This window comes from Ambystoma mexicanum, chromosome 5p (genome assembly GCF_040938575.1).
Source record: "Ambystoma mexicanum isolate Mex_15411 chromosome 5p, UKY_AmexF1_1, whole genome shotgun sequence".
Taxonomy (NCBI): domain Eukaryota; kingdom Metazoa; phylum Chordata; class Amphibia; order Caudata; family Ambystomatidae; genus Ambystoma; species Ambystoma mexicanum.
The window spans coordinates 875028143-875050932 of NC_090930.1; the positions used below are offsets into that span (position 1 = coordinate 875028143).

Genomic DNA, 22790 nt, shown 5'->3' on the forward strand with positions numbered 1-22790 from the left:
TACGGCTTGCACGCCTCCCAACCATGGCACTGATGGTATTGTGCGTATGGGAGTGGGTGTGCACAATTGTCCTGGGCAATTGGGTGTCAAAGGGGTTGGGTACCAGATGGTATTCGTACCCTAGTGCAGTGGCAAGGCTATATGACACCCCTGGGGAAAGATGACGGGTCACGCAACGCACAGGCACCCCAGAAAAGTAAAGGAAAGTGCACAATACCCCTCCTAGACCACGTGTGCTGATGGAAAACCCTGCACTACGCTGTGGCATCCAGTAACACAATGAACGTATGCGTGTCACACGCGGCCTAGATTGACCTCTGAAGGGGTAGGCTACACACGGGGCAAGCACAGATGTTAGATACGTGCGTGACTCACCGTCTGCCAGGTAAAAGAGCGTGAAAAAATAGCACTTTTGGTTGGCAACACCCCCGCCAAAAGAAGAGGTGTACGCTGTCTGAGGAGACAGGTCAACTGTAGAAGGGGACACTGTTTGAGGGAACAGGCCCAGGAAAACCAGTACAAGAGGAAAAAGAGAAAAGAGCTGTCAGAGGTAACAGGGAGTACGAACTGGAAACGCCGTGAAGTAAATCGCGTGTGAAACGACAAGAAGTACCGAATTCACCCACTCGCTCTCCACGAAAAGCACGTACAAGGAAATGGTGTTCAACACTACCTTTTATACAGGCCCACACGTACATCGTCACTTACGGCGTGTACGTGCTTGGCCCATTTTCACCAATCACACGCTTTGGCACTCCTGCGTGTAGGTATCTTTTCACCAATCACACGCTTTGTCACTCCTGCATGTGGATCCTTTTTCACCAATCACGCGCTTCGACACTCCAGCGTGTAGCTCACTTTTCACCAATCACACGCTTTGTCAATCCTGCATGTGGATCCTTTTTCACCAATCACGCGCTTCGACACTCCTGCGTGTCCCTCACTTTTCACCAATCACACGCTTTGACACTGCACGTGCAGGTAACTATTGACGCACATATGCTGGTGACGGGTTTTCGCGCGATGAGTGGGGGGTTTTCAGGTGCACATTCACTCCCTATCAGGCTGTCCACGCGTTCTAACACGAAAGACCACGCTCCTGGCCAGGAGGCCAAATTTAAGTCCCCAAGAACCCTGAGCACGCTCCCACCTGCCATCGGCTGCTGCCTGACTGCCTGCTGGCCACGTGCCCCACAGTGCTGGTGGGTGGGGGTGGTGGGGGCCTGGTGGAGGGTGCCCCTGGTGGATGGGGGTGCAGGGGGACATGATCGGGTGTGCAGGGTAGTCCACTGTTTTGTGGGCTGCCTGCAGGGGCCGGGGAGGGTGTACAGGGTACACCTGTGGGGGCCCACCCAGCCTATTCGCATGTGATGATTCCCACGCACCCCTGTGATACACGTACCCTGGCCAATCGCGTGTTGAACTTCCCGCTACCCCTGTAATACACGCACCCTGCCTGTTCGCGTGTGATGATTCCCGCGTACCCCTGTGATTCACGTTCCCTGGCCTATCGCGTGTTCTACTTCACGCGTCCTCCTGTAATACACGTTCCCTGGCCCATCGCGTGTTGAACTTCCCGCTACCCCTGTAATACACGCACCCTGGCTGTTCGCGTGTGATAATTCCCGCGTACCCCTGTGATGCACGTTCCCTGGCCTATCGCGTGTTGAACTTCCCGCTACCCCTGTAATACACGCACCCTGGCTGTTCGCGTGTGATGATTCCCGCGTACCCCTGTGATGCACGTTCCCTGGCCAATCGCGTGTTGAACTTCCCGCTACCCCTGTAATACACGCACCCTGCCTGTTCGCGTGTGATGATTCCCGCGTACCCCTGTGATTCACGTTCCCTGGCCTATCGCGTGTTCTACTTCACGCGTCCTCCTGTAATACACGTTCCCTGGCCCATCGCGTGTTGAACTTCCCGCTACCCCTGTAATACACGCGCCCTGGCTGTTCGCGTGTGATGATTCCCGCGTACCCCTGTGATGCACGTTCCCTGGCCTATCGCGTGTTCTACTTCACGCGTCCCCCTGTAATACACGTTCCCTGGCCCATCGCGTGTTGAACTTCCCGCTACCCCTGTAATACACGCACCCTGCCTGTTCGCGTGTGATGATTCCCGCGTACCCCTGTGATTCACGTTCCCTGCCTAGTCGCGTGTAGTACTTCCCGCATACTCCTGATTTGGAGATTGCCCGCTTTGCTTTCCTTGTTTGCCTGCCCTGTGAAGTGGTCCGGGGTTAGCGCAGCCCTTAGCGATGATTTAGCGCTTTTGATGGCTTTTCCGTGCGCGAGGGCGTTCTTGGGGGCGTTACTGGCGCTGCTGCAGGCTCGCTGCGATTCTCTGCGCCACGGCTGTTTTGGGAGCTTGAAATCCATGAATACGCTGTGCGCGGAAATCTGTTTTAGCGCACGTGCCTGGCGCAGACTATCGCAGGCGCACGCTGTGCGCCAGCCGCGTGCGCTACTTGTGCGCTGGATTCTATGAATTAGCCTGATAACGTCTTCAACCCGATGCCTGACGAGATTGTGAGGGGTCCACTACATGAGAAAATGACAATCTTCCATTTATGGTTTTATAATAATTGCAGCAATTGACCAGATATGAAGAGAACAAGAGATGCCTACATGCAGAAAGTTGCATTGCTTAGTTGCACTGCTTACCATATAAGTCCACAGAAATCTGCCAAGCAATGTGCTATGGTCAAAATGTAGGATTGTATAGAGCATTGTTTCGGACTAACCAGAAAAAGACAATGTATCGAAAACATTGACTGATTAGATTTTCACAGTGTTAATTACACATGATTATTCTCAATTTGTTTTTCCTCTGTATTAAAATTAACTTACATAATTGTTGATAAAAACATAAATTAGTCCCTTCTTTTCTGGGTAATCAACTGCTACTCCCCACTCCACTTGCCTGCATTCACCCATCATACATCTACACCCAATACCTCCCCTGAAAACACACATTAATACACCTTTAATCCTGCCATCTGGACTTTGATATGCCTTTAAGAGTTGACATGTCTTACTTATAGGGCACACTCTTATAGTAGTCTAAATTAGCCCTGAAATATTATTATTAAATTGGGTGTTATTGTTCTGCTTTTGGGATTTTTCAAAATTGTCAAACTAGAAACATTTGCATCTATGTTGCCGAATCACCAGCAGGCTTTGAGAGGCCGAATTGAGACAACTGTAGTGAGTCAAAATTATATCTGATTACTGGGCTCACAATTCTTCCAGGTCAGACATGGAAGTCGAAAATATCACAAAATGGTCTCAACAAATCTATTCAGTGATGTGCTCAGGTTGTAACAATGCCATGCCACCCTTTGTAGACATGAGGACCAGGATACCGAGCAGAAGCATTTAGGACACGCAATGAGTTGGTGCATTGGACAACGAGGGCCTGATTCACAAAGTGTTTTCCAATTGGATTTTCCCATTGCAAAACACTTTGTGAAACAGGTCCTGAGTCTCGTTATGCAGACATAAGAGCACCCTAAGGAAATGAGACTTCACTTGTTAGCTGAAAGGGAAAGCTGTATTTTAATACAGCATCTTTTGGTCTGCTCATTGTTTAGTTTAAAGAAAGCACCATCAGAACAAACATTGTAGGGTACATCATTTTGTGGGATTTTCATATTATTGATTCTCTTTTCTTGATAATATTTTTTATGATTGCCATTAAAAATTGATACTTTATTATTAGAATTTCCAACATCTAAGCACAATTCGTATAGCTATTTAAATTATTATTTCACTGGATTTAAAGAATGGAAATAAAAACCTGTGCTGCAGATAAATTGCCCTAGCATTAGGTGTTAAACAACATTAGCCCGGTCAACATTGCAAGCTGTACCATGAGAAATTGGAGCAAAATTAATATTCCATATAATTTTACTAGCATATTAAGGAAGATAGCAGAAACAAAAAATGATAATTTTCCAATAGGAAAGAACCGAATTTGAGGCAAAGAAGGTTTGCTCCATTTGGTAGCCACTCGAATTTCCAAAAAGTATGTTTTCCATTATTGCCAAGGTGAAGAAATGTGGTTGGGTGAGCAGTTCTTTCAGCAAAACCTCTGAATCACAAATTGTAAACATGTTCACAACCTATTTAGTCATCCTTATATGAGGCTACTCTCATCAAATCATTTCTTAATTGAAATAACTGTGATCCATTCTAGTGTGCCATTAGACATATCTCAGAAATCGATCACTCATAGGGCAACTCTTTTTTCAGAATATGTATTTTAATATTGGTCAGCAATATTATCAATGAACATGGTTTCAAAACAGCATTTTTATTCCTAGCAGAATGTCTTTTCATGTGTGTGGATTCCAGAGGAATCCATTATCGACTATTTCTCTTTTGGAATGCTATAGCCTCCTAATGTTTGATTGTGATTAGGACTCCCTAATTAATAATGAACTGCTCTGACATCATGGTAGGAGGATACAATATCTTCTGTTCTATGTAATCTCATTTGTGGGTTATTAATGTGTGATGTGAGATGGAGCCTGGTATTGTATATGTTGTATCTTGGTCCTTCAGGGCTAACCCATATCTTTGCTATGATGGTGCATGGGAGCTGTTCTGAGGATGCTTTAGGATGCAGCATGGGTTATAAACACTATAACATTATCAATTAAGTTTTCCGAGTGACATTGTAAAGAACTCGGGCTTCACTCTTATTATGCAACAGAATGGGCCACATTACGACTTGTGCGGAATGGGTTTAACGGCGCCGGTAATAGTGCCGGCGCCATTAAACCCACGCCGCACTATTACGAGGTCCCCTCGCGGGACCAGCTCTGGACGTCTGGTTTTTCCAGACATCCATGGCGGGTCCCGCGAGGGGACCAGGGAGCTAACAACGGGGCCATTGGTAATGGGCCCGTTGTTAGCTCCCTCCCCATTCCCATTGAGCCCTATGAGGGCTTGAATGGGAATGGAGAAGGACCGGGCCCGGGTTCCCTGAAGGAGGAAATACCGGGCCCTCCATACTCGGAATGGCCCGGTATTTTCCCATTCAGGGAACCCGGACACGATTTTGGAGGCAGCCATGCCCTTATTAAGGGCATGGCTGCCTCCAAAGTCGTAATGAGGCCCAGTCACTCTGAACACCTTGTTGGAGTATGTAGTTGATAGCTACACATCAATAATTCGACATATATTCTACAAACCAGTTTTTCGCATGTCTGGCATTACACTCCATTTCTAGTTGGAAATACAAGACCAAACTGAAACCTCGAAATGATGTTTTCATAAGCTACTGGTGTCAAATGGTTATGCTGCTCACAAGAGATATTTGGACATATAAATATTCAATGAAGTTAAAAACTACAACAAATGTTGTGACATTTGAAAAAAAGATATTAACACGTTCTTACCATTTCCAATGATGAGCGGAAAGTTTGGGGTTTTGGAAGGTGGAACGGGGTTCAGTCTTGGCAGCATCCCATTAACCTGTTTGAACTTTTCTATTTTCACTTGCTCCATCCATTTGGTCCCTGTCATAATCTTCCTGGCTTGTAAACCGAGTGCTGTGTTTGCTGTAGAAATGGTAGAGTCCATGATTGGGGTTTCATCGATGGAACTGAGGTCTCCTACACTACCTGCACTGCTCAGAGTAAGCTCGATCCCACTGTTGGAATAGTTGCTGAAGGGGGACTGTTCGCTGCTGCATGAAGACTTACCACCAGGGCTTGGCTGAGATGCCTGTAGAATAAACAGAACAAGACATTAGAGAGCTCAAGAAACAATGTCAACTCTGTCTTCAGGACAAGTGAAATGTAATATATTAAGAGGGCCTGAAACACTTAAAATTAAGCAGGAAATCCTCACAAAATGGCAACTGAATTAGGCTGATAATTTCTACTTTGGATCTGGAGAAGATGTTCACTCCAAAACACAACAATGAAAGAATGTGGCAATTTACAAGTACATCAAGAATTACTGCAGGTATTACTAGACTGGATTGTAATGATTAATAGGTCAAGAGCTTATATGAGTACCTCTTCCATATGGTCTATACATGGGGGTCTGGGCGATAAGCCCGTTTTTTCTTGCTAGCCAATGCTGAAAAGGATAGGCACATTTAGCTATCAAAGCTGTGTCCTTCTCGTGTAAAAAGAACGTTCCAACAGGCCTGCCACTTGTTTCTCATACAGTTAATTGACTTTTCATGTCACACATCGATTGTAAGATGCGCTGGTATGGTATCATTCCCAATACTGACAAACTGCAATATGGAGTGCAATTGAACAATACTAAGGGGAACACAATGCACGAGCACAGTCAGACCTGATGAAAATGTGTATGAGGCCCAAGTCCAAAGTCAACAGTGGCTGACTTATAAACATGGCCACTTTGGTGCAGGGAATTGGTATTTGGGTCAAGTAAATGTACAAAAGAGTGTCTTGGGGAGCAATGGTGTTCACTCCGAAATTCTGAAAAGCAGAAGAGAGCCACAGTCTTGCATGTGCAGAAATGTGGGTTAAGGCGAGGGCTCTTGTGCATCCACGCATTCAATTTGAGATCTGGCCGTTCAACACAGACTCTCAACTCAAATGGGACACTTGCCAAAGTCAGGATTGCAAAGAAGAACCTACTGCAGAGAACTTAATCTTACCACAGCTCTGTCATCTTTCACAATGATCTAATGGTATGATATGATAGTTTATTTATAACACGCTTAATACCCCGAGGTTTCTAAGCGCGGACCCAGGGATGGAACCTGTGTTGCTCTGTGTCGTCTTGTTTCCAAGGCGAACACGTTGCCCCATGAGCTATCCTCCTATCGTCCCATATCTATTGCGCAAGAACACAGAGGTGATTCACATGTTTGGTGAGCATTCTGTTTAATCCTTTTCTGGATACTACAACCAGCTTCTTGCACCCTTGATGCACGTCTATGAAAGGAAGGTGCAATGATTTCATGAACACAGTCAATGATATGAGAATGCCCACACGTCTGCACAGCTAACATTCAGATATGTGCATCAATGGAGTTCTTGATGGGGTGAGGGAAAGATCATGCCAAGCAGTGTGAAGTGAATGCACGTCATATACATCCTTTCTGGATATGGAACATGGGCTGGTCTTTGTTTGGATATCTGCATCATGTCATGACAAACATATGGAAAGATGTCACGTTATGACTTCTTTGAAGACACTGAAAGGAACCCTCACCTTATTACCCACTGTCCTTAGGAAGTTAGAGCAAGACATATATGTGAATTAAAGAAAGAACAGATTAGTAAAAAAGAAGATTAAGTGTTGCACATTTCACAAACGCTTACAGAAATAAACAAATGAATCAGGAAAGCATGCTGCCTCTTTGCTGTTGACTTTTCAATGAAACTATCAAATGCAACTATCTTTACAATCACTACAATACATGAATCATATGTTTTATTCACACTAATCGTCACCAACACCATTTGGTGCCATCAATGACGCAATTTTGCAAAATATTGAAATGTACCATATTTGCATTATCCAGACTTTGGAAACTGGGCACTATTCATGTGGCTTGGCTAGCTTATGGTCAAGAGCTGGGTCATGCGCACTCTCTTTTGTTGTTTGGTGAAAGGCAACAATAGCAACGAGCACATCCATTGTAGTTCCTTCCTGTTAGAGAGAAGTGGCCCATGCACATCTAGATGCCTGGGTAGAACATCGACATAATGATGCCAGGGACACTACACTGCCACGCAAACTCCATGACATGGCAGGAACAGTGGGACACTTGTACGAAGCAAAGATGGAGTACGTAGGAGAAGTTTGTACTTGAGCTAGTCATGGAAAACCTGTGGTAGATAGATTGCGCTCCCTACACAATGAGGCATGATGCCTACAAGTGCTCAAGTGCATATCACTAAGCAATTGAAGAGGTGTGTTGGTCAATTGACCTGGGTAAACTTCACTTTGGCATTGCCACTACACAAAACCTACCAGTTTATTGCCCCAAAATCACCATCACAAATATCCCCTACATACTGCCTGGGCGCAAGCAAATCAGTTACAAGAAACATGGGAAGAACAGCTATTTGTTTGAAGGATGTCACAATATTTCAAAGTGCTTTGCTCGGAATAGACACGCACGATGTTGGATACTTTAATTTCCTGTCCACTGAGTTAACCCAGTGTCTAACCAAGTGTCGTACCCAAGCTCTGGAAGTAGCTGAACAATTCAATCAAAAAATAAATTAAAAAAAGATAAATCGGAATGAAATTGGAATGAAATCAGAAGACAAAACCAACTCATACCGATAACGGTGAGGCTTAGGAAAACCGTGAATTTTTAGTTTTTCAAAGGATTAAGGAACAGTTTAGAAGTTAATATTTCACTGTTTCGAGGGGTTAGTAATCCAGCTGCATACTGCAGTCCAGTGCGAGCTGATTGGCACAATGCACGGGTGGATATGTTTGTGTGTGTTTGATGTCTAATACCCTTTATTAAACTTGACGAGTTTCGCAAATTAAAGACAAAAACAGTTGATCTCCAAGACCCTGTGCCACATACCATTGGCTTCTCCGTCTTGACCGATTTCACCTGCAGACATTCTTCGCGCTTTGAGGTAGAGTTGCTGAGGTCCCGTTGATCACCAAGTGCTCCCTGCCCTGGAGACCGGGACTGAGAATGGTTGCCCAGTTCCCTTGGAGGTGGGGGTCTTGGGTGAACATCGCCACGCTGCTTCTTGGTGACGTGCGCCTCGGGCCCATGTACTGTCTTCACATGCTTGCGGAGGGAGCTGGGGTCTGTGTAGCGTTTTGTGCAGCCCGGGATCTTGCAAATGTATGGTTTCTGCCAGGTCAGATCAAAAGTCACAGTTATATTTTTACATAAAATGCATGATTATTCTTTCTAAACACCAGCAATACAGCTGAGTCCTCATTCAGTGACGTTTATAAGATATTCTGGACAAAGTGAGCAAGCATATCATGTCCAACTGGACATATTTTACGGCATATATTGGCAATTTATTGACACATGGTGTACATGGGACTTAATGGAGCAAATCAATCATTATCAAAAGCATTCTGACTTAAATCAATGATATACTATTGGCATCGCAGACTGATTAGCAATGCCTTCCAATGCCTACTGAGTATTTACTTAATTAACGTTTTCAGGGATCCATGATGGGATGAGCATGTCAAGAAAAAGTTTACTCTTCAGTTGAAAATAATTAAGAGAGGCTGAAACATAAAACGAAATAGAGATTCCTTTTTCAAAGGACACGCTGTGCTCTTCATATAGAAGACACAGGGCGTCGCAGACAGAGCAGAAAAAGGAGCATTCCGAAGATTTCCCTGCAAAGCCATTTGCAGATTTTGCATTATTCACCTGTTAAAACGCCACCGTTCTGACATGGGAATGACAGGGAAAAAACCAGCACCCAATGAGCCTGATTTAGAAAAACTTTTTTCAATGGGAACTCCCTGTTGAAAAACACTTTATAAGCCAGGGCCCATGCCTCTCATCTTTATGGAAATTATGTCAACTGTATTTGAAATGTCTTAAACATTTTGAAGCACCCATTGAAAAATGCGGTTTGAATCAGGTCCTCTTGAGTTTTTCGAGCTGGTTGTGCTTCATGACAGCCTGCCTTCCTGCAAACCACTGCACATTTCCCTGAGAAGCATGCGGAGTGCAAGAACCTCCTCTCAGCAGGATCAAGGGCACTGAAGATCTCGGAAGAACCCTTTGCCAGCAGCAATGAGCTTATTTGAAATGCCTCACAATGCCAATTGGAGTGAGTGGGGGGCATCCGAGAAAGGGTGCGTGTTTGCTATAAGAACCATGTTCCTGACACGTGTTGTGGAAATGCTCTAAACTTGTTTCACGACCTGGACAGATTAAGTTTAACATTTGGGCAATTATCACTCAGAAAGCTAAGCCATCTTTCTTGAAGACATTCTTCTGTTGTGCACAATGTTGCATATATGTTCGGTGTGTCTTTTCTGTTACTCTTTGCAACGTACAGGGTATAGGCCGTGGGATTGTATTGAAGCGTGCTTTCAGATACAATTTGATAACAATTGTAATTGAGAGGTTCTCTTTCCAGCCCTATGCAGAAATAATTATAAAATCCAACCTATGTATTTGTTTTGTACTGCATTAGTGTGTCACTGTGTGCGCATGTTGTTGCTTAGAGTTTACAGAAACTAAAAACAGGTGTGTATGAAAGGTCGTGGTCGTTAAGTGTTGACGGGAAAAGTAATGTCTGTAGTAATTGACACTATTTCATGACAATGGCAAGGATGCAGAAGGTTCTGGAATAGCAAGCTGAGTCCTATGCCAACCGATGACGATTACAAAACAAAGGCCCCCTTGGCGAGGCATCGAGGTATCATTTTAAGGGTTAGGTGATGTGCATGCTGCGCTGTGTGTGGGCTGACACAGAAAATTCTAATGTGAGACGCCCGGCACCCGGATGGTTTTACTATGTTGGTTGACTCTTGGTCGGTTGGCCAGATTGGCGGGGGTTTATAAAAGGCACAATCAACCGGGTGGCCTTGTAAGCACAACCAAGTGTTTGAAGCTTGACTCTCTGCTCTACTGGGAGCCAGAGGAACTGACTGAAGGCTTGTGGAATGTGATTCGATCACCTGAGTTCCAAAGCTGCCTCCTCTGAATGCTATGGGGTTTCTGAATGCCATTTTTCGGAGCACCGGCCTATTTTAAAATACCATAGTTCATGCTACATAGCTTGTAAATTCAACTTTGCAGTTTGACTTGAAACGTGTCAGAAGCATTCTGGGTCACAGCATTTAGTAACATACACCACTGTTGACATCTCACATTAAATCCTCCATTTGCAACAATGCCACAGTTGGTCCTGACGTCATTGAACCCACCTCACCAACCTTTACGTATTGGATGGCTAATGAATGTCTTCACGATAAGAGACTTTAAATGTAATGCATAATTGACTATTATGGTCTTTGCTACGTGCTGTAGGGCGATTGAAAAGTAGGGGAAGGGGGAGCATTGGACGAAAGCCGTCTCACAAATCCCAATAAATAAAAACCAGTGCATGCACCAGTAATTTATTGCACTGTGTATGGCACAATACAACCAGAGACATTGTGGAGGGTGTCGGGAACAGTTCAATATCATTATAAAATGAAAATAAATGCATGGTAGACCAGTGATTGACATGTGAATACACTGTGGTCTTGTACCAGGTGGTCTGCAATGCAGAATATGGGGGGGGGCGCGTGCGTGCGTGCGTGCGTGCGTGCGTGCGTGCGTGTGTGTGTGCGTGTGTGTGTGTGTGTGTGTGTGTGTATAAATATCTCAATATCTCTAAAGCTGCAGTACAGAGCTCGAAACTGTGCACGGCATGACAAGATTTACATAAAAAGAACAGATGTGTCGCTACATGCGCTGCATAATATGATCCTAACATGGCCTAAATTAGGAACGCATTATGTGCCTGCCATTCTATGCATGCAACAAAATAGTACACTTGCAGACTCCAACCACGAGAAAAACATTAACATGTTTTTTTTTTATTTCATTAATTTACTGTTCAAAAAGCATAGTTATAATCTTTGCCAGAACAAAAAAAACTGGTTAGCAAAAAGAGTAAGATTTCCATTGAGTTAAATATTTTGGAAACCAATGTTATTTTTGCTTTCCATAAATTTGGAAACTTCGTCTGGATTAATTTAAAACTTGGCAGATAAAGTCATCCAGCAAATCTGACCTCGAAGTGCTGGGACACAACATCATTTGAGCTGATGGAACATTCAATCCATTTTGAAATGCAAAAGGTATGAAATTAATATTTATCAAATTAGAGCATGATCTCATAGTTCAACAATTGAAAATTCCGATTGAGGGTATCTCTTTTCTTACTGCTCCACTGATAAAATAGTAAACATTCTATAAACAATTCGAATTTAAAAAAAATGAAGGTATGCAATGGAATATCGCATACAGGGGTGTCAGGGGACAGCACGGGCCTAGAACAGACAACCATGCCGCCCAGCACTTGGATTCCCTCTGAAGGAAGGAAATGAAAAAATACTCATTCTTTCCTGGCCCCCGATTAATATCCCTCTTTTGCCCCGCGCCTCGTCAGCCTTGACTATACAAGGGGAAAAACAAGGGCTGGGAGTAAACATGATTTCACCCAGTCACGAACAAAGCACGTGTCTGTTCGGTTGCCTTAACGATGCTATTAAATGAAAAATCCTGTTACAGCTGTTTCTGGGGTGACATGAGTTAAGAAGCCTTCAGTGGGCCTAGAAGCATACCTCATTTGAATGAGTTCTGTTTTGGTGCTTGGCCCTGTCCGATGCATTGGAGAAAGCTTTGTTGCAGGTTTCGTGCTCACAGACATATGGTTTCTCTCCAGTGTGTGATCTCAAGTGGGTTTTCAAGTTTTCCAGTCTGGAGTAAGCCTTTGAACAACCTTCAAACTGTGGAGAAAATGGAAATTGGAGTTATGCGTGACATAATATTCAAAGGTAAACATTAACAAGAGGGAGGTCCAGCTAGTAGTACTCTATTCGGCAACTTTGAGACAGGAGACATATCTTAGTGATACTTAGCGACACAAAGCGATGGTGTGAGCATTGCATGTTCTATTTTAACTCAAAAGAGGCTCCATTCGTAGTGGCCTGGAAATACATTTTTGAAGTTGGTGTAACTGGGGTGCCCAAATCCTCCAAAAACACCTGTGAGTAGTTAAAATGTTTTCAAGTGGGTTCGACTCTCCCTGTTGGATTTCCATACCTTTTCTGAAGGCCTAAACCCACCTTAGGACTTAAGGTTGGGTCTGAAACCCATTGTCCAATCAGGAGTCCCGAGACTCCAGAGGAGTCACAATCCAGCAAATCAGCAATTAGAGCCATTTTAGAGCCTTTATAAGCCTAAGCTTCCTTCCTGCTTCCTTCCTGTTTGTTTTTGGCTGTTGAAACAAAAGTGGACAGGACAGGCCCACAAGTCAGTGACTTAAAGTTTTGGATTGCCTTTATGTCCATTGTGAAGAGTTTTATAGGTGTTTGCTAGTTGTTAGTAGTGTGTGGAATGTTCGCTAGTCCTTGCTTTAGCTCCTTATGTCTGTTTGTGTGCGTTTTTTAGGCTCCCACTGTAATCTTACTTTTCACCTTACACCCGTATAAAAAATGTTTTGAAGTTCCCCTTGATTGTTTTGAATTATTTGGTGAACTCTGACACTTATAAAATCCAAGTGGGGTTCTCACTTTCTCACTGTTTTGGCCTTCTCTTGGTTTGGGGTCTGCCAGCGCCACCCTCAAATCATGTGACCTCTAAACCATCACAACATTCTACTCTAATTATCTATCTCTATCTAGACCTTAAAATCAATGTATTACTACTCTATCCTATACTATAAACAATCCCAACTAAACCCAAACTACAGAAATTCCCTTCACTATGTATCCTGTGCTGCGTAGTATTATTGTGCCTCCACTTTCAAACACCAACCATACGTTGTCCCAACTTTCTGCTGATCTGCCTTGGTACGGATGCATAATCAAACTTGAAGAACCTCATTGCTCAAGCCTCGGGAAAAACTCTAAAGTCTGAACTCGCCGAACCTGTTCAAATTTGAAGAGTTCGGGTTTTGCAGTAACCATTTTGATTACCTAGGGTTTATACCCAATGCTGTTATTATGGTTAAGGTGTTATGGTGCATCAAGAAAGTGGAGAATTAACAGTGATAAAAGTTGTAAAAAGAAAACCTAAACATCTTACTATGTAGAGGTTTTTCAATGGTACTATTTGTACTCCATTATTATTATTTTTTTTAAACTTTATTTACACAACGTCCATAACAAATCCCAATACAATCAGCGTATATCAAATAACATATGGAAAAAAAACACAAGAAAAGCACAACATTTTACACAGTACTATGTACACAGCGAGATATACAATACCCTAAATCCCCAACATCTCACATACATCTCTCAATTACCCCCCCACCAAACAACTATAATGTCAATTTAAAACTGCAAAAATCTACCCCATATTTTCTCAAACAAAGCCAATTTACCAAGTCTCCTATACATCACTCTCTCCATATTTGCCAATTCATGCATCTCAGACAACCACGTCTCCACATTCAATGTCAAAGCATTCTTCCAGTTCCTCAATATAATTCTTTTACCAGTCATCGCCCCTCTGAACAACCACTTCTTCTCACTTTGAGTGTTGTACTCCATTATTAACCAGTGTGTTGAGCGTCTTTGAGTGTTTATTTGTTTTTAAGTTTTATGAAGTGCTAACATTTTGCCTTCAGGCGTCTTGTGAGTGCTTCGAGACACTTTTTATGCTACAGCGCCGAAGAAAAGGCAAGGTTCCTAGAGCTGCGTAGACAAATCAGGCATCATGGGCACCCATGGAAGCTGGCCATGGTCCCAAGTGGCTCTCACAACTCTTCCTATATGCTACCTCCGATGGTACCATTGGGTGGCACTCTGATAACTGAAATCCAGTGCCCTATTACCAGAAGAGAGCTGGAAAGGGTGGTGTGGTGGGGGCAGCAGATCACAGCACCGCGCTTTACTTAGTGGAGAGTGAAAAGAGTGATTGGGAGAGGTGTGCAGGATGGACAACTGTCTAGAATGTACATAGATATCACATTGGGTATAAGTAACTATGCACATATTACATTTAACAGCAGTGGAAACATGGCTTAGTAATCCCCTGATTACCTTTGGGCTTAGACAAAGCTCAATTAATAGGACAGATATAATATACCAATAACGGCTTACTTGGGGGTGGACATGGCCTGTTATGAAAGCCAGAAAGCCCTGAGTGCAGTGTCAGCCTCACTAGGGTTTAGCTCATTACACGTCATGCTCACACGGCAAGGAGGTAGTTATCACTATTAACAACCTGGAGCTTTGTCTGGTTGGGCCAAAATATGTTTAAGGGAAAACATGTCACATATTTCACGCATGGACTACTTCCCTTAAAAAAAAAGACACAGTAGAAAAGGCTCATTGTCTCTTTTCTATGTCTAGCACAGGCAGATGAGTGGGGGGAAGTGGCATCAAAGCAAGAAGATTTTAGACTTAGGTATGTTCTAGTACAGGGATGGCAGAGGTTTGGAGAGTTGGGATTAGAGGTATGGTTGGCATATGTGTGCAGGGGATTGGTGGCTCAGGTCACTGGCAATAAAATGGCAGAACTGGGGAAGAGGCCGAGGTTGACAGAGAACGTGGACTGTAACTGACAGCTCAAGACCACGATCTGTGCCTCCAGGTTGGGCCAGGACTATACCCCGGATGCTAAAATGTCTACCTTTGACATGTTTGTATCCATTGTAGTGAATCAGCAGCACTGCTCTAGTGGATGAACACTTGCTCTCTAGTCGCTTAACCCCTCAAAGTAATGCTGCTGCTTGTACTTACAGTGCATTTGTGGGGTTTCTCTCCCGTGTGCCTCCTCATGTGTACCACCAACATATATTGGGCCTTGAATGGTTTCTGTTCTCTTGAGCATTCCAGCCACCGACACACAAACTCCTTCTTCTCACCATGTATGTGATCATTATTGATGTGCTGTATAAATAAAATATAAACAGATTGACAATCAGTTAAATATGTATTAATGACTGCCCTTAAAACGAATTGTCCTGCCCATATGATGAAAACATAGGATGAAGAGAAAAAATAAGAAAACACTGGCAATTAGATACATTTTCAACCAAGAAAGATACCATTTCCATAACCATGTGCTTTAATGTTGACAATGTGTCTAATATCTGATTTAAATGTGTCATCAAATATTGCTAAATTGTGCATAAGGCGTAGGGATTAAGCACACATCAATGTCATGTACATATTTCCGATTAGTGTCAATTTATTTTCTGTTCTTACGGCTCCAGTTATAGAAAGACTACCCTGCAAACTGTTTCAATCAGGAGTGGTAATCAGGGTCCCCTTCTTCCACACTGCACATGCTCAGAATGAATGTAGAGCTTCTATACATAATGTACATGGATATGTAGAGTATGTACATTATGCAACCTCAGAAAAAATGTACAGCTTTGATCAAAAATGTACACAGACATGTAGAGTATGTGCATTACACAATCTCAGAATTAATGTGCAGCTTCTATCCAAAATGTACACAGACATGTAGTATATGTACATTACACATGCTCAGCATAAATGTACTGGTTCTATACAAAATGTGCACAGATGTGGTGAGTATGCACATTTTGCACACTCAGCATGAATATAATGTTTCTATACAAAATGTACACTGACATGTAAAGTGTGTACATAACGCACACGCAGAATGAGTGGTAGAGGTGGTATTTGGGTTAATTGATTTCCCCAGTTCAATTAATGGCACTGTTATTAGATTATATGGCACATAATTAGTGATGTAGCACGCACCAAGTATTTAGTCAACTAAGGCCTGGGGACTTGTAGTCTACCCCACCACAGCTGGTCAACTAAATGGGGCTCTTCTACAGTGACATTTTACAGAAACATACTTAGTAAGATCACGTAGACTGAATTCTGTAAAAGATAGGCACATCCTTCCTAAGAATTCCCCTCAGTGATGTTTCTATTGAATTATAGGGTAAAATGTACCTTTCTCCCTTTCAATGGGCACCTTGAGCAGCGGAAGGAAAAGGATAGCTAATAACCACCCTCTCATTTTTATCTTGAGCAACCCCACATTAATAGCAGTTTTCTGATTGATGGTGTACCAAGGAATGACTTACATGATCTTCGTTTTCTGTGCATACACACAGCAAGATGCCCTTTTCCAACCAGTGTTAATAGTTCTCCTGTGCCTGATGTCTTCACCAGAGAAAAGGGTCTGGTGAATCTCACAGTATACACACGATTGGACCTAATCTATAAAATATATATTTTTCCAATAGCATATACACTTCTAAAATGTTTCCCAACTTCTGGGGATGCACAATCAATGTGTATATTCCCACCCCTCCGTACTAAAAAAATTATAGGGGCTGGGATTTACTGTGATTCCCTTTATAGGATCACTCCCAACAAGATTAATTCCCTTTTAGCTAATAATCACATCCAGATTTCTTTTGGCTGAATAACAGACACATGAGCACCCCCCGCCCCCTCTTAAGGACTGCTTCAATTCTCCCCCTATAGGAATAGGTAGGCATCAGACAGTAAGATAGGATCAGCTTTTCTCCAAAGCCTGTATGATATTTCTTCCACAGAATAAGGTTTGGGACTTTAACTCCTACTAAGCCTCACTCGCAGCCTCTGTAAATTGTCCATCAGTGGGTCCAAAAGGAAAGCAATCTTTTCAATCTCCTTCTGGTTAACATCAATCCTCCTTTCTCTCCTTCTTCCCCATCAGTGAATGAGTGAGTTAGTGAGTTTCTTCAGTTAGTGTCCATGAGTGAGTGTCTGAGTCTCAGTGTGTGGTTAACCTTTTATACAACAGAAACCCCACCTTTTTGAGGTGTGTCAATTTCCCCAATCGAATTGGTCAATGTATATGATTGGACAATATTCCCAAAGTGACATCACAGTAGACCTTCCCCTCAGTAGTCATTGGGCATATTAATGATATGATATAATATGACATGAAATATGTGCCTGTACACAATTGTTTCTAGGTGCGATGAAGGGGATAGTAAATGGGAGTAACTTCTATACCCAGTTTCCCTCCCATTTAATATGATGTCATCTCAACCGTTTCTTGCCTTAAAATGTATCACATTCTGAAATGTGAAATTCTACCTATGTGTCCTCTTTAATAATCAGCTCACCAGATTCCTCTCTCTGGCAAGTATCAATTATTGGAACTTTTGTCATTAGAGCACAATTCATTTCTGAATTAAATTGTTTTTCCTTTAACTCACTTCTACATGTATATTCAATTCCCATCTCAACAAAACAGGTTCTTCACTTCAAATGCTAGGAAATACAGGTCACTGGGGTGCACTGTTTCAGCACAATGAAATGTAGATTCACCTAATTTGCATATTCAAGTATTTTTTTGGTTCATCTAATAGAGAATTTTCAGCATAACATGCCAACAGCTAAATTATTTCTCAAGAGGTTGGTTTCCAGAGATATAGGCAATATATACATTCATTCAATGTACATCTAAAGGGCATTTTCCTCTATACAATAAATATTGCATTACAATTCTAGTTTGTCTGTCTAAATACAAAGACTAGGACAATGGTATTTGTTTTCTGTTGAGTCAGGACTGGAAATCTGCTCCTGTTGATCAGTCTTGGCTCATATGTTGTTTTATAGCTCAGGGTCTGACTAATGAAAATAGCCTTTGTTATTTGAATGTCTGTGGTTTCATTGTGTTAATTCTGTCTCCTCTTGAAGTTTCCAGACCTGTAGTCCTGTCAAGTGTTAAACGTTTTCATTCATGAAGGCCTGTGAGATGGTGCTAATAGAGCAGCACCACAGAGCCATCTGAATTTAAATTATTGGTTTAAATGTTCACCCTTAAAATACACACAGGGCAAGTAACAAAACTCAACACTTACACTTTATAGTCCGATTTGCTTTGCCTGTTTGCAAGAGGATCCTTATCTGACATGAGCAGGCTTCACAGAGTTAATTAGCTTGGGAAAGTAACTTATCTATCCTCTCATCCTATATGCTGGGGTTGGGGGACTTTGTGAATTTAAATGATTCCCGTATGTCAGAATTCAGTGCTGGTTTCAGTCACAATTGCAGCTTTTAATGCACCATTTCCTGTTCCCCCTTGATTTTACATTGTCCCCAAAAACACTTTGCAATGGTGCATATTAGATCAGTGATGTGCAAGGCCACACTTCTTGCATGTCCCCAAATGAGTGCGAACATATAGAATAAGGAAACTGGAATAAAGTGTTGTTTTGTGTATTCCACTGCCATGTGGGGTGTAACACAAATAGCATTAGAGTTAGTTTTGCTTGAATACACATAGAGGGAATGTAGTCAACTGTGGTATGCACAGTTAGGTAAGGTAGATATGTAAAGCATAATAAATGGCAGAGAAGTGCAATTTTCCCCTTTGCTAGGCCCTGCAAAGCACAACTTAAGAAAACACAGTATTACAGTTTGAAAAGCTTAACAAAGATTTTTGTTGGTCCATAGCGGTGTTCAGATGACTGAAAATGCAATGTCTGAGAGAAAAGGAGGATAGCTGAAACTGCACGAGTAGGCCTTTCTCATGGTTTACATTTAGATAAGCAATAATTGAGTTTGCTTTGTTGCTAACAGAAAGAAATGTACAAAGTTTAATTGCCAGGTGCACATAGTAACGTTGCCAATAACACACTAGCAAGATATATCCACAGCACTTCCAATGGTGAGAGCAGTTCAATGCATGCAAGAAGAATACATTAACAGGTTGAATACACTGAAGCTAAAAGGTCTCATACACTGGACTCACACTACAATGAATACGTTATGTACTTCATGTCCCAATTAGATCAAACTCAGGCAGGCAGCAGAATGTATCATATGAAGGGTACAGGACGAGCTGTCCAAGGTTGATCAAATTATCTGGGAGATTGGGGCCCGGCGTGGGACGATGAAATGGGAATGAGTTTGATAGTTCTTTTTGCCAGGGTCACATTTCGATCTCTCCTTTCCCACCAGGTTTAATTGGACTGTTGTGGATAAGTGTAACATCCAAAGCCACATCAGTAGCAGGCCCCAGTATTGTAACAATGCCAGCATGTTTTGGTGTCAACCAATTAGAGCACAGTTCGATGATGTCTGGGAAATAACTCCTTGTATAGTGGGCAGGCTCAAAGATAATGGGCTTCATTACGACCCAGGCGGTAAGTTACCGCCTGGGTCGTACCTTTACCACCATGGCGTAAACTATGTTTACGCCATGGTGGTTGGCGGACTTACCGCCCCATTCCGAGGTTGGCGGGGCGGTAAATCCCCATTTACCCTTCCCCATTCCCATTTTTGCCCCATAGGGCATAAGGGGAGTGGGGAAGGCGTTAATTAAGCCACCGTAAATTACGGTGGCGTAATTAACATCAAGGTCCCTTAGCGCCATGGATTTTAACACCTGCTAAAAGCAGGTGTTAAAACCTCCATGGCGCTAAGGGACCTCGGAATCAGGCGGTAAGGGTCGGCGCTGTTTACGCTGCCGTAAACCCCTTACCGCCTGAGTCGTAATGAGGCCCAATGATTACCCAATTGGTAATATTATGAATATGACAATGTAATGTGTTTAGTTTATAACCCCTGGGCTACCAGAAAGTGATTGAGAACGACTGTGGACCTTCTTCTGGCCAAATGGAGAGAATAAAGCTTGTTTCTTCATGCACCTCAGTTGCTCCATTATTTTGGTTGGTGTGGATTATTGGGAACATGTTTACACTAGCAGCATAAAATATTGTTTTTCTTTCTTGAAACTCCTGTTCTTCATCCTCAGATTAACACAGTTTCCCATTAAATAAAATGATGCAGGTTATTTTCTGGTACTTAAAATGTTCTTCTCAGGCCTTGTCAGTTAGGGTTTTAAGTGGCTGCATACCATTGCACATTTCCTTTGCGTGTGTGTTTCCCAACTGCTGTGTGCAGGCCGCATCTTAAGTTTGCACTTTTTTCAATGGAGATGGCGTTACACTATGTATGGTTAACTGTGCTGCATTCTTAAGTGTTAGGTAACAATGTGGTGTTACAAACTGTGGTGTATCAATGTTTTATAGTGATTTGCTTATGAGTAGTGAGTTGAATATAATGCTTGTTTCGTTCAATAAATAGTATATTTTGGTACCTGTGTGTACCTCTGTCCCTTAACAAAGGTTCCTCTTGTTAAATGGACTTCAAATTAGATCTATCTCCTCCTGAGTCTAAGCATAACTGCTTTAACATTAAGAGTTTGATCAAGACTTTAGTGTGAAACATGTAGACTGTTTAAGTTGTCTTCTTAAAATCACTCACAAGAGTAGGTTCTGAATAAGCCACTTAACAAAAGGCAATACAATGTGAAAAGAAAACCCAGTTATTGTTCCATGCCATTATTGGATTCCTAGGAAAAACTCTATATGATATGGTTTTATTTTTCCATATTGAATCTTGGGCGGAGGAAAATAAATAGTTTTCACATTTTCAAGGAGGTTTCATAAAATGGGTTAGTGCTGGTGATCAATTATTTCACCTCTACATGAGCACTACAAAAGGGAGTACCTAAGGAAGCAACTACTATGTTTTAGTACCTTAGGAATGCCTTTGGCAGACACCCCTAAAGTCCCTTATGGGCTGCCCTAATCAATGTTGGAATGCCAAATTCCATTCTAGCAGCTATTCATAAGTGCATGGACGAGAATATGGGTCCGGAATTCCCATAAGAAATGTGTTTAGGCTCCACCCACTCCAGCACTTTAGGGGGTTTAAAGGGCTTTTTCATAATAGCTTTACCTCTGTAACGTGGGGCCTGGCAGAGGATCAAACCGCATGCCTTTCTGCTATAATGGTGGTTTGGCTAGTGTGTGTCCCTAACTCATTGCTTTTCTCATTATATATTAACAATCTGGCTCCTGATTTAACATCTCTTAAGGCTGATGTGCCCATTCTTAACACCAAAAGCTGGGCTTATTTTTCAGCATCAATGCCATGATGGTATCTAGAAATGTATCCAGGCTACAATGGCAGCTTAATCTGTGTAATGATTTGTGTAGCACAAAGGTTTTAGCAATCAACATTCAAAAGCCCAAAGCAATGGTCTGCAGAATTAATAGACAAATGTAAATTTCATTTGTCACTGCTGGGAGCTGAGGTTGAACGTGTTACCCATTTTGACTACCGGTGTCCGAACACAGAAACATTCTCATTGAAATGGCTAACATGACATACGTCTGTCCAGTGAAAAGGGGAACAAGAGGAACACTGACGTGAGCCTGGTTCCAGTGCTTAGAAGCGTGAGGAATCTGTCATTAAGCATGATATAAAAATAAAATAAATGTTGCATTGACATGGGGAAGCAATTGCCCCTTTTACCAAGCAGTTTGGCGGGTGCATGCTGAAACCTGGTCAGGAGAGCTACAGCACCTAAGCCACCCGATTGGCAACCTATGAAGACACGATGTGTGGTTTTAGTAATACCTCCCCTTTAACAACTAGGGAGAATACAATATTCAACATGCTACTTAGATTCACAGTGAGTGATCCAAACGTACCTGTTTGATGGGGACTGGAAAACCTAGAAATAACATATATTCTAAATTAAACTATTAAGCTATTGGACCAGGCTTTGGTGTAATCCTGAATTGAAAGTATACAGATAAGCACTTTCAGATGTGTTAAACTATGGAGCTATTTCTTCCTCTCAATGGCTGAAGAAGGTAAAAGAGATGCTCAGAAAATTGAGGATGAGTGATATTTGCAATACAAGGAGACAAATGAGCAGAATCATGGAATCTACTCATGGAATCTACTAAGGTAAAACTCAAGGAGTTGTGCCCAACTCAATGGCTTGCAATTTACAACTTTGTTTTCCTTTTAAATTCCTATCTTGTATCTAAATTTGAAAAATACTTCGATTCTGGTGAACTATCATCATGTAACACATCTCTGTACACCAACTTGAGCTTAGGCACACTCTCCCTACCCCCTAGAACTGCAGGATGGAAACAAGGGGCCTCTTCTAATGGGATGGTATACACTTCTGTCCTTCTATGTTAAATGCATCACAGGGTACGAGGAGTCTGCCTGAGGGAGTGATTACATAACTATGATGTGCGTCGACTGTTAAGGAAGCTTTGAGGTTTTGTCACCCATTAATTAACACAAATATAATAT

The 22790-nt window shown here is 42.4% G+C and overlaps 1 protein-coding gene across 1 annotated transcript in view; it reads right to left on the minus strand.

The window, feature by feature from the left end:
* Positions 1-22790, minus strand: part of GLI3 (GLI family zinc finger 3) — a 558606-nt gene that overhangs the window by 21932 nt on the left and 513884 nt on the right. Inside the window, exons 11-14 of the mRNA XM_069613300.1 lie at positions 15420-15569; positions 12291-12455; positions 8545-8826; positions 5408-5735 (exon numbers count right to left, since the gene is read on the minus strand). Of these exons, the coding sequence (XP_069469401.1) occupies positions 5408-5735; positions 8545-8826; positions 12291-12455; positions 15420-15569 (925 nt within the window). The remainder of the gene's footprint in view (positions 1-5407; positions 5736-8544; positions 8827-12290; positions 12456-15419; positions 15570-22790) is intronic.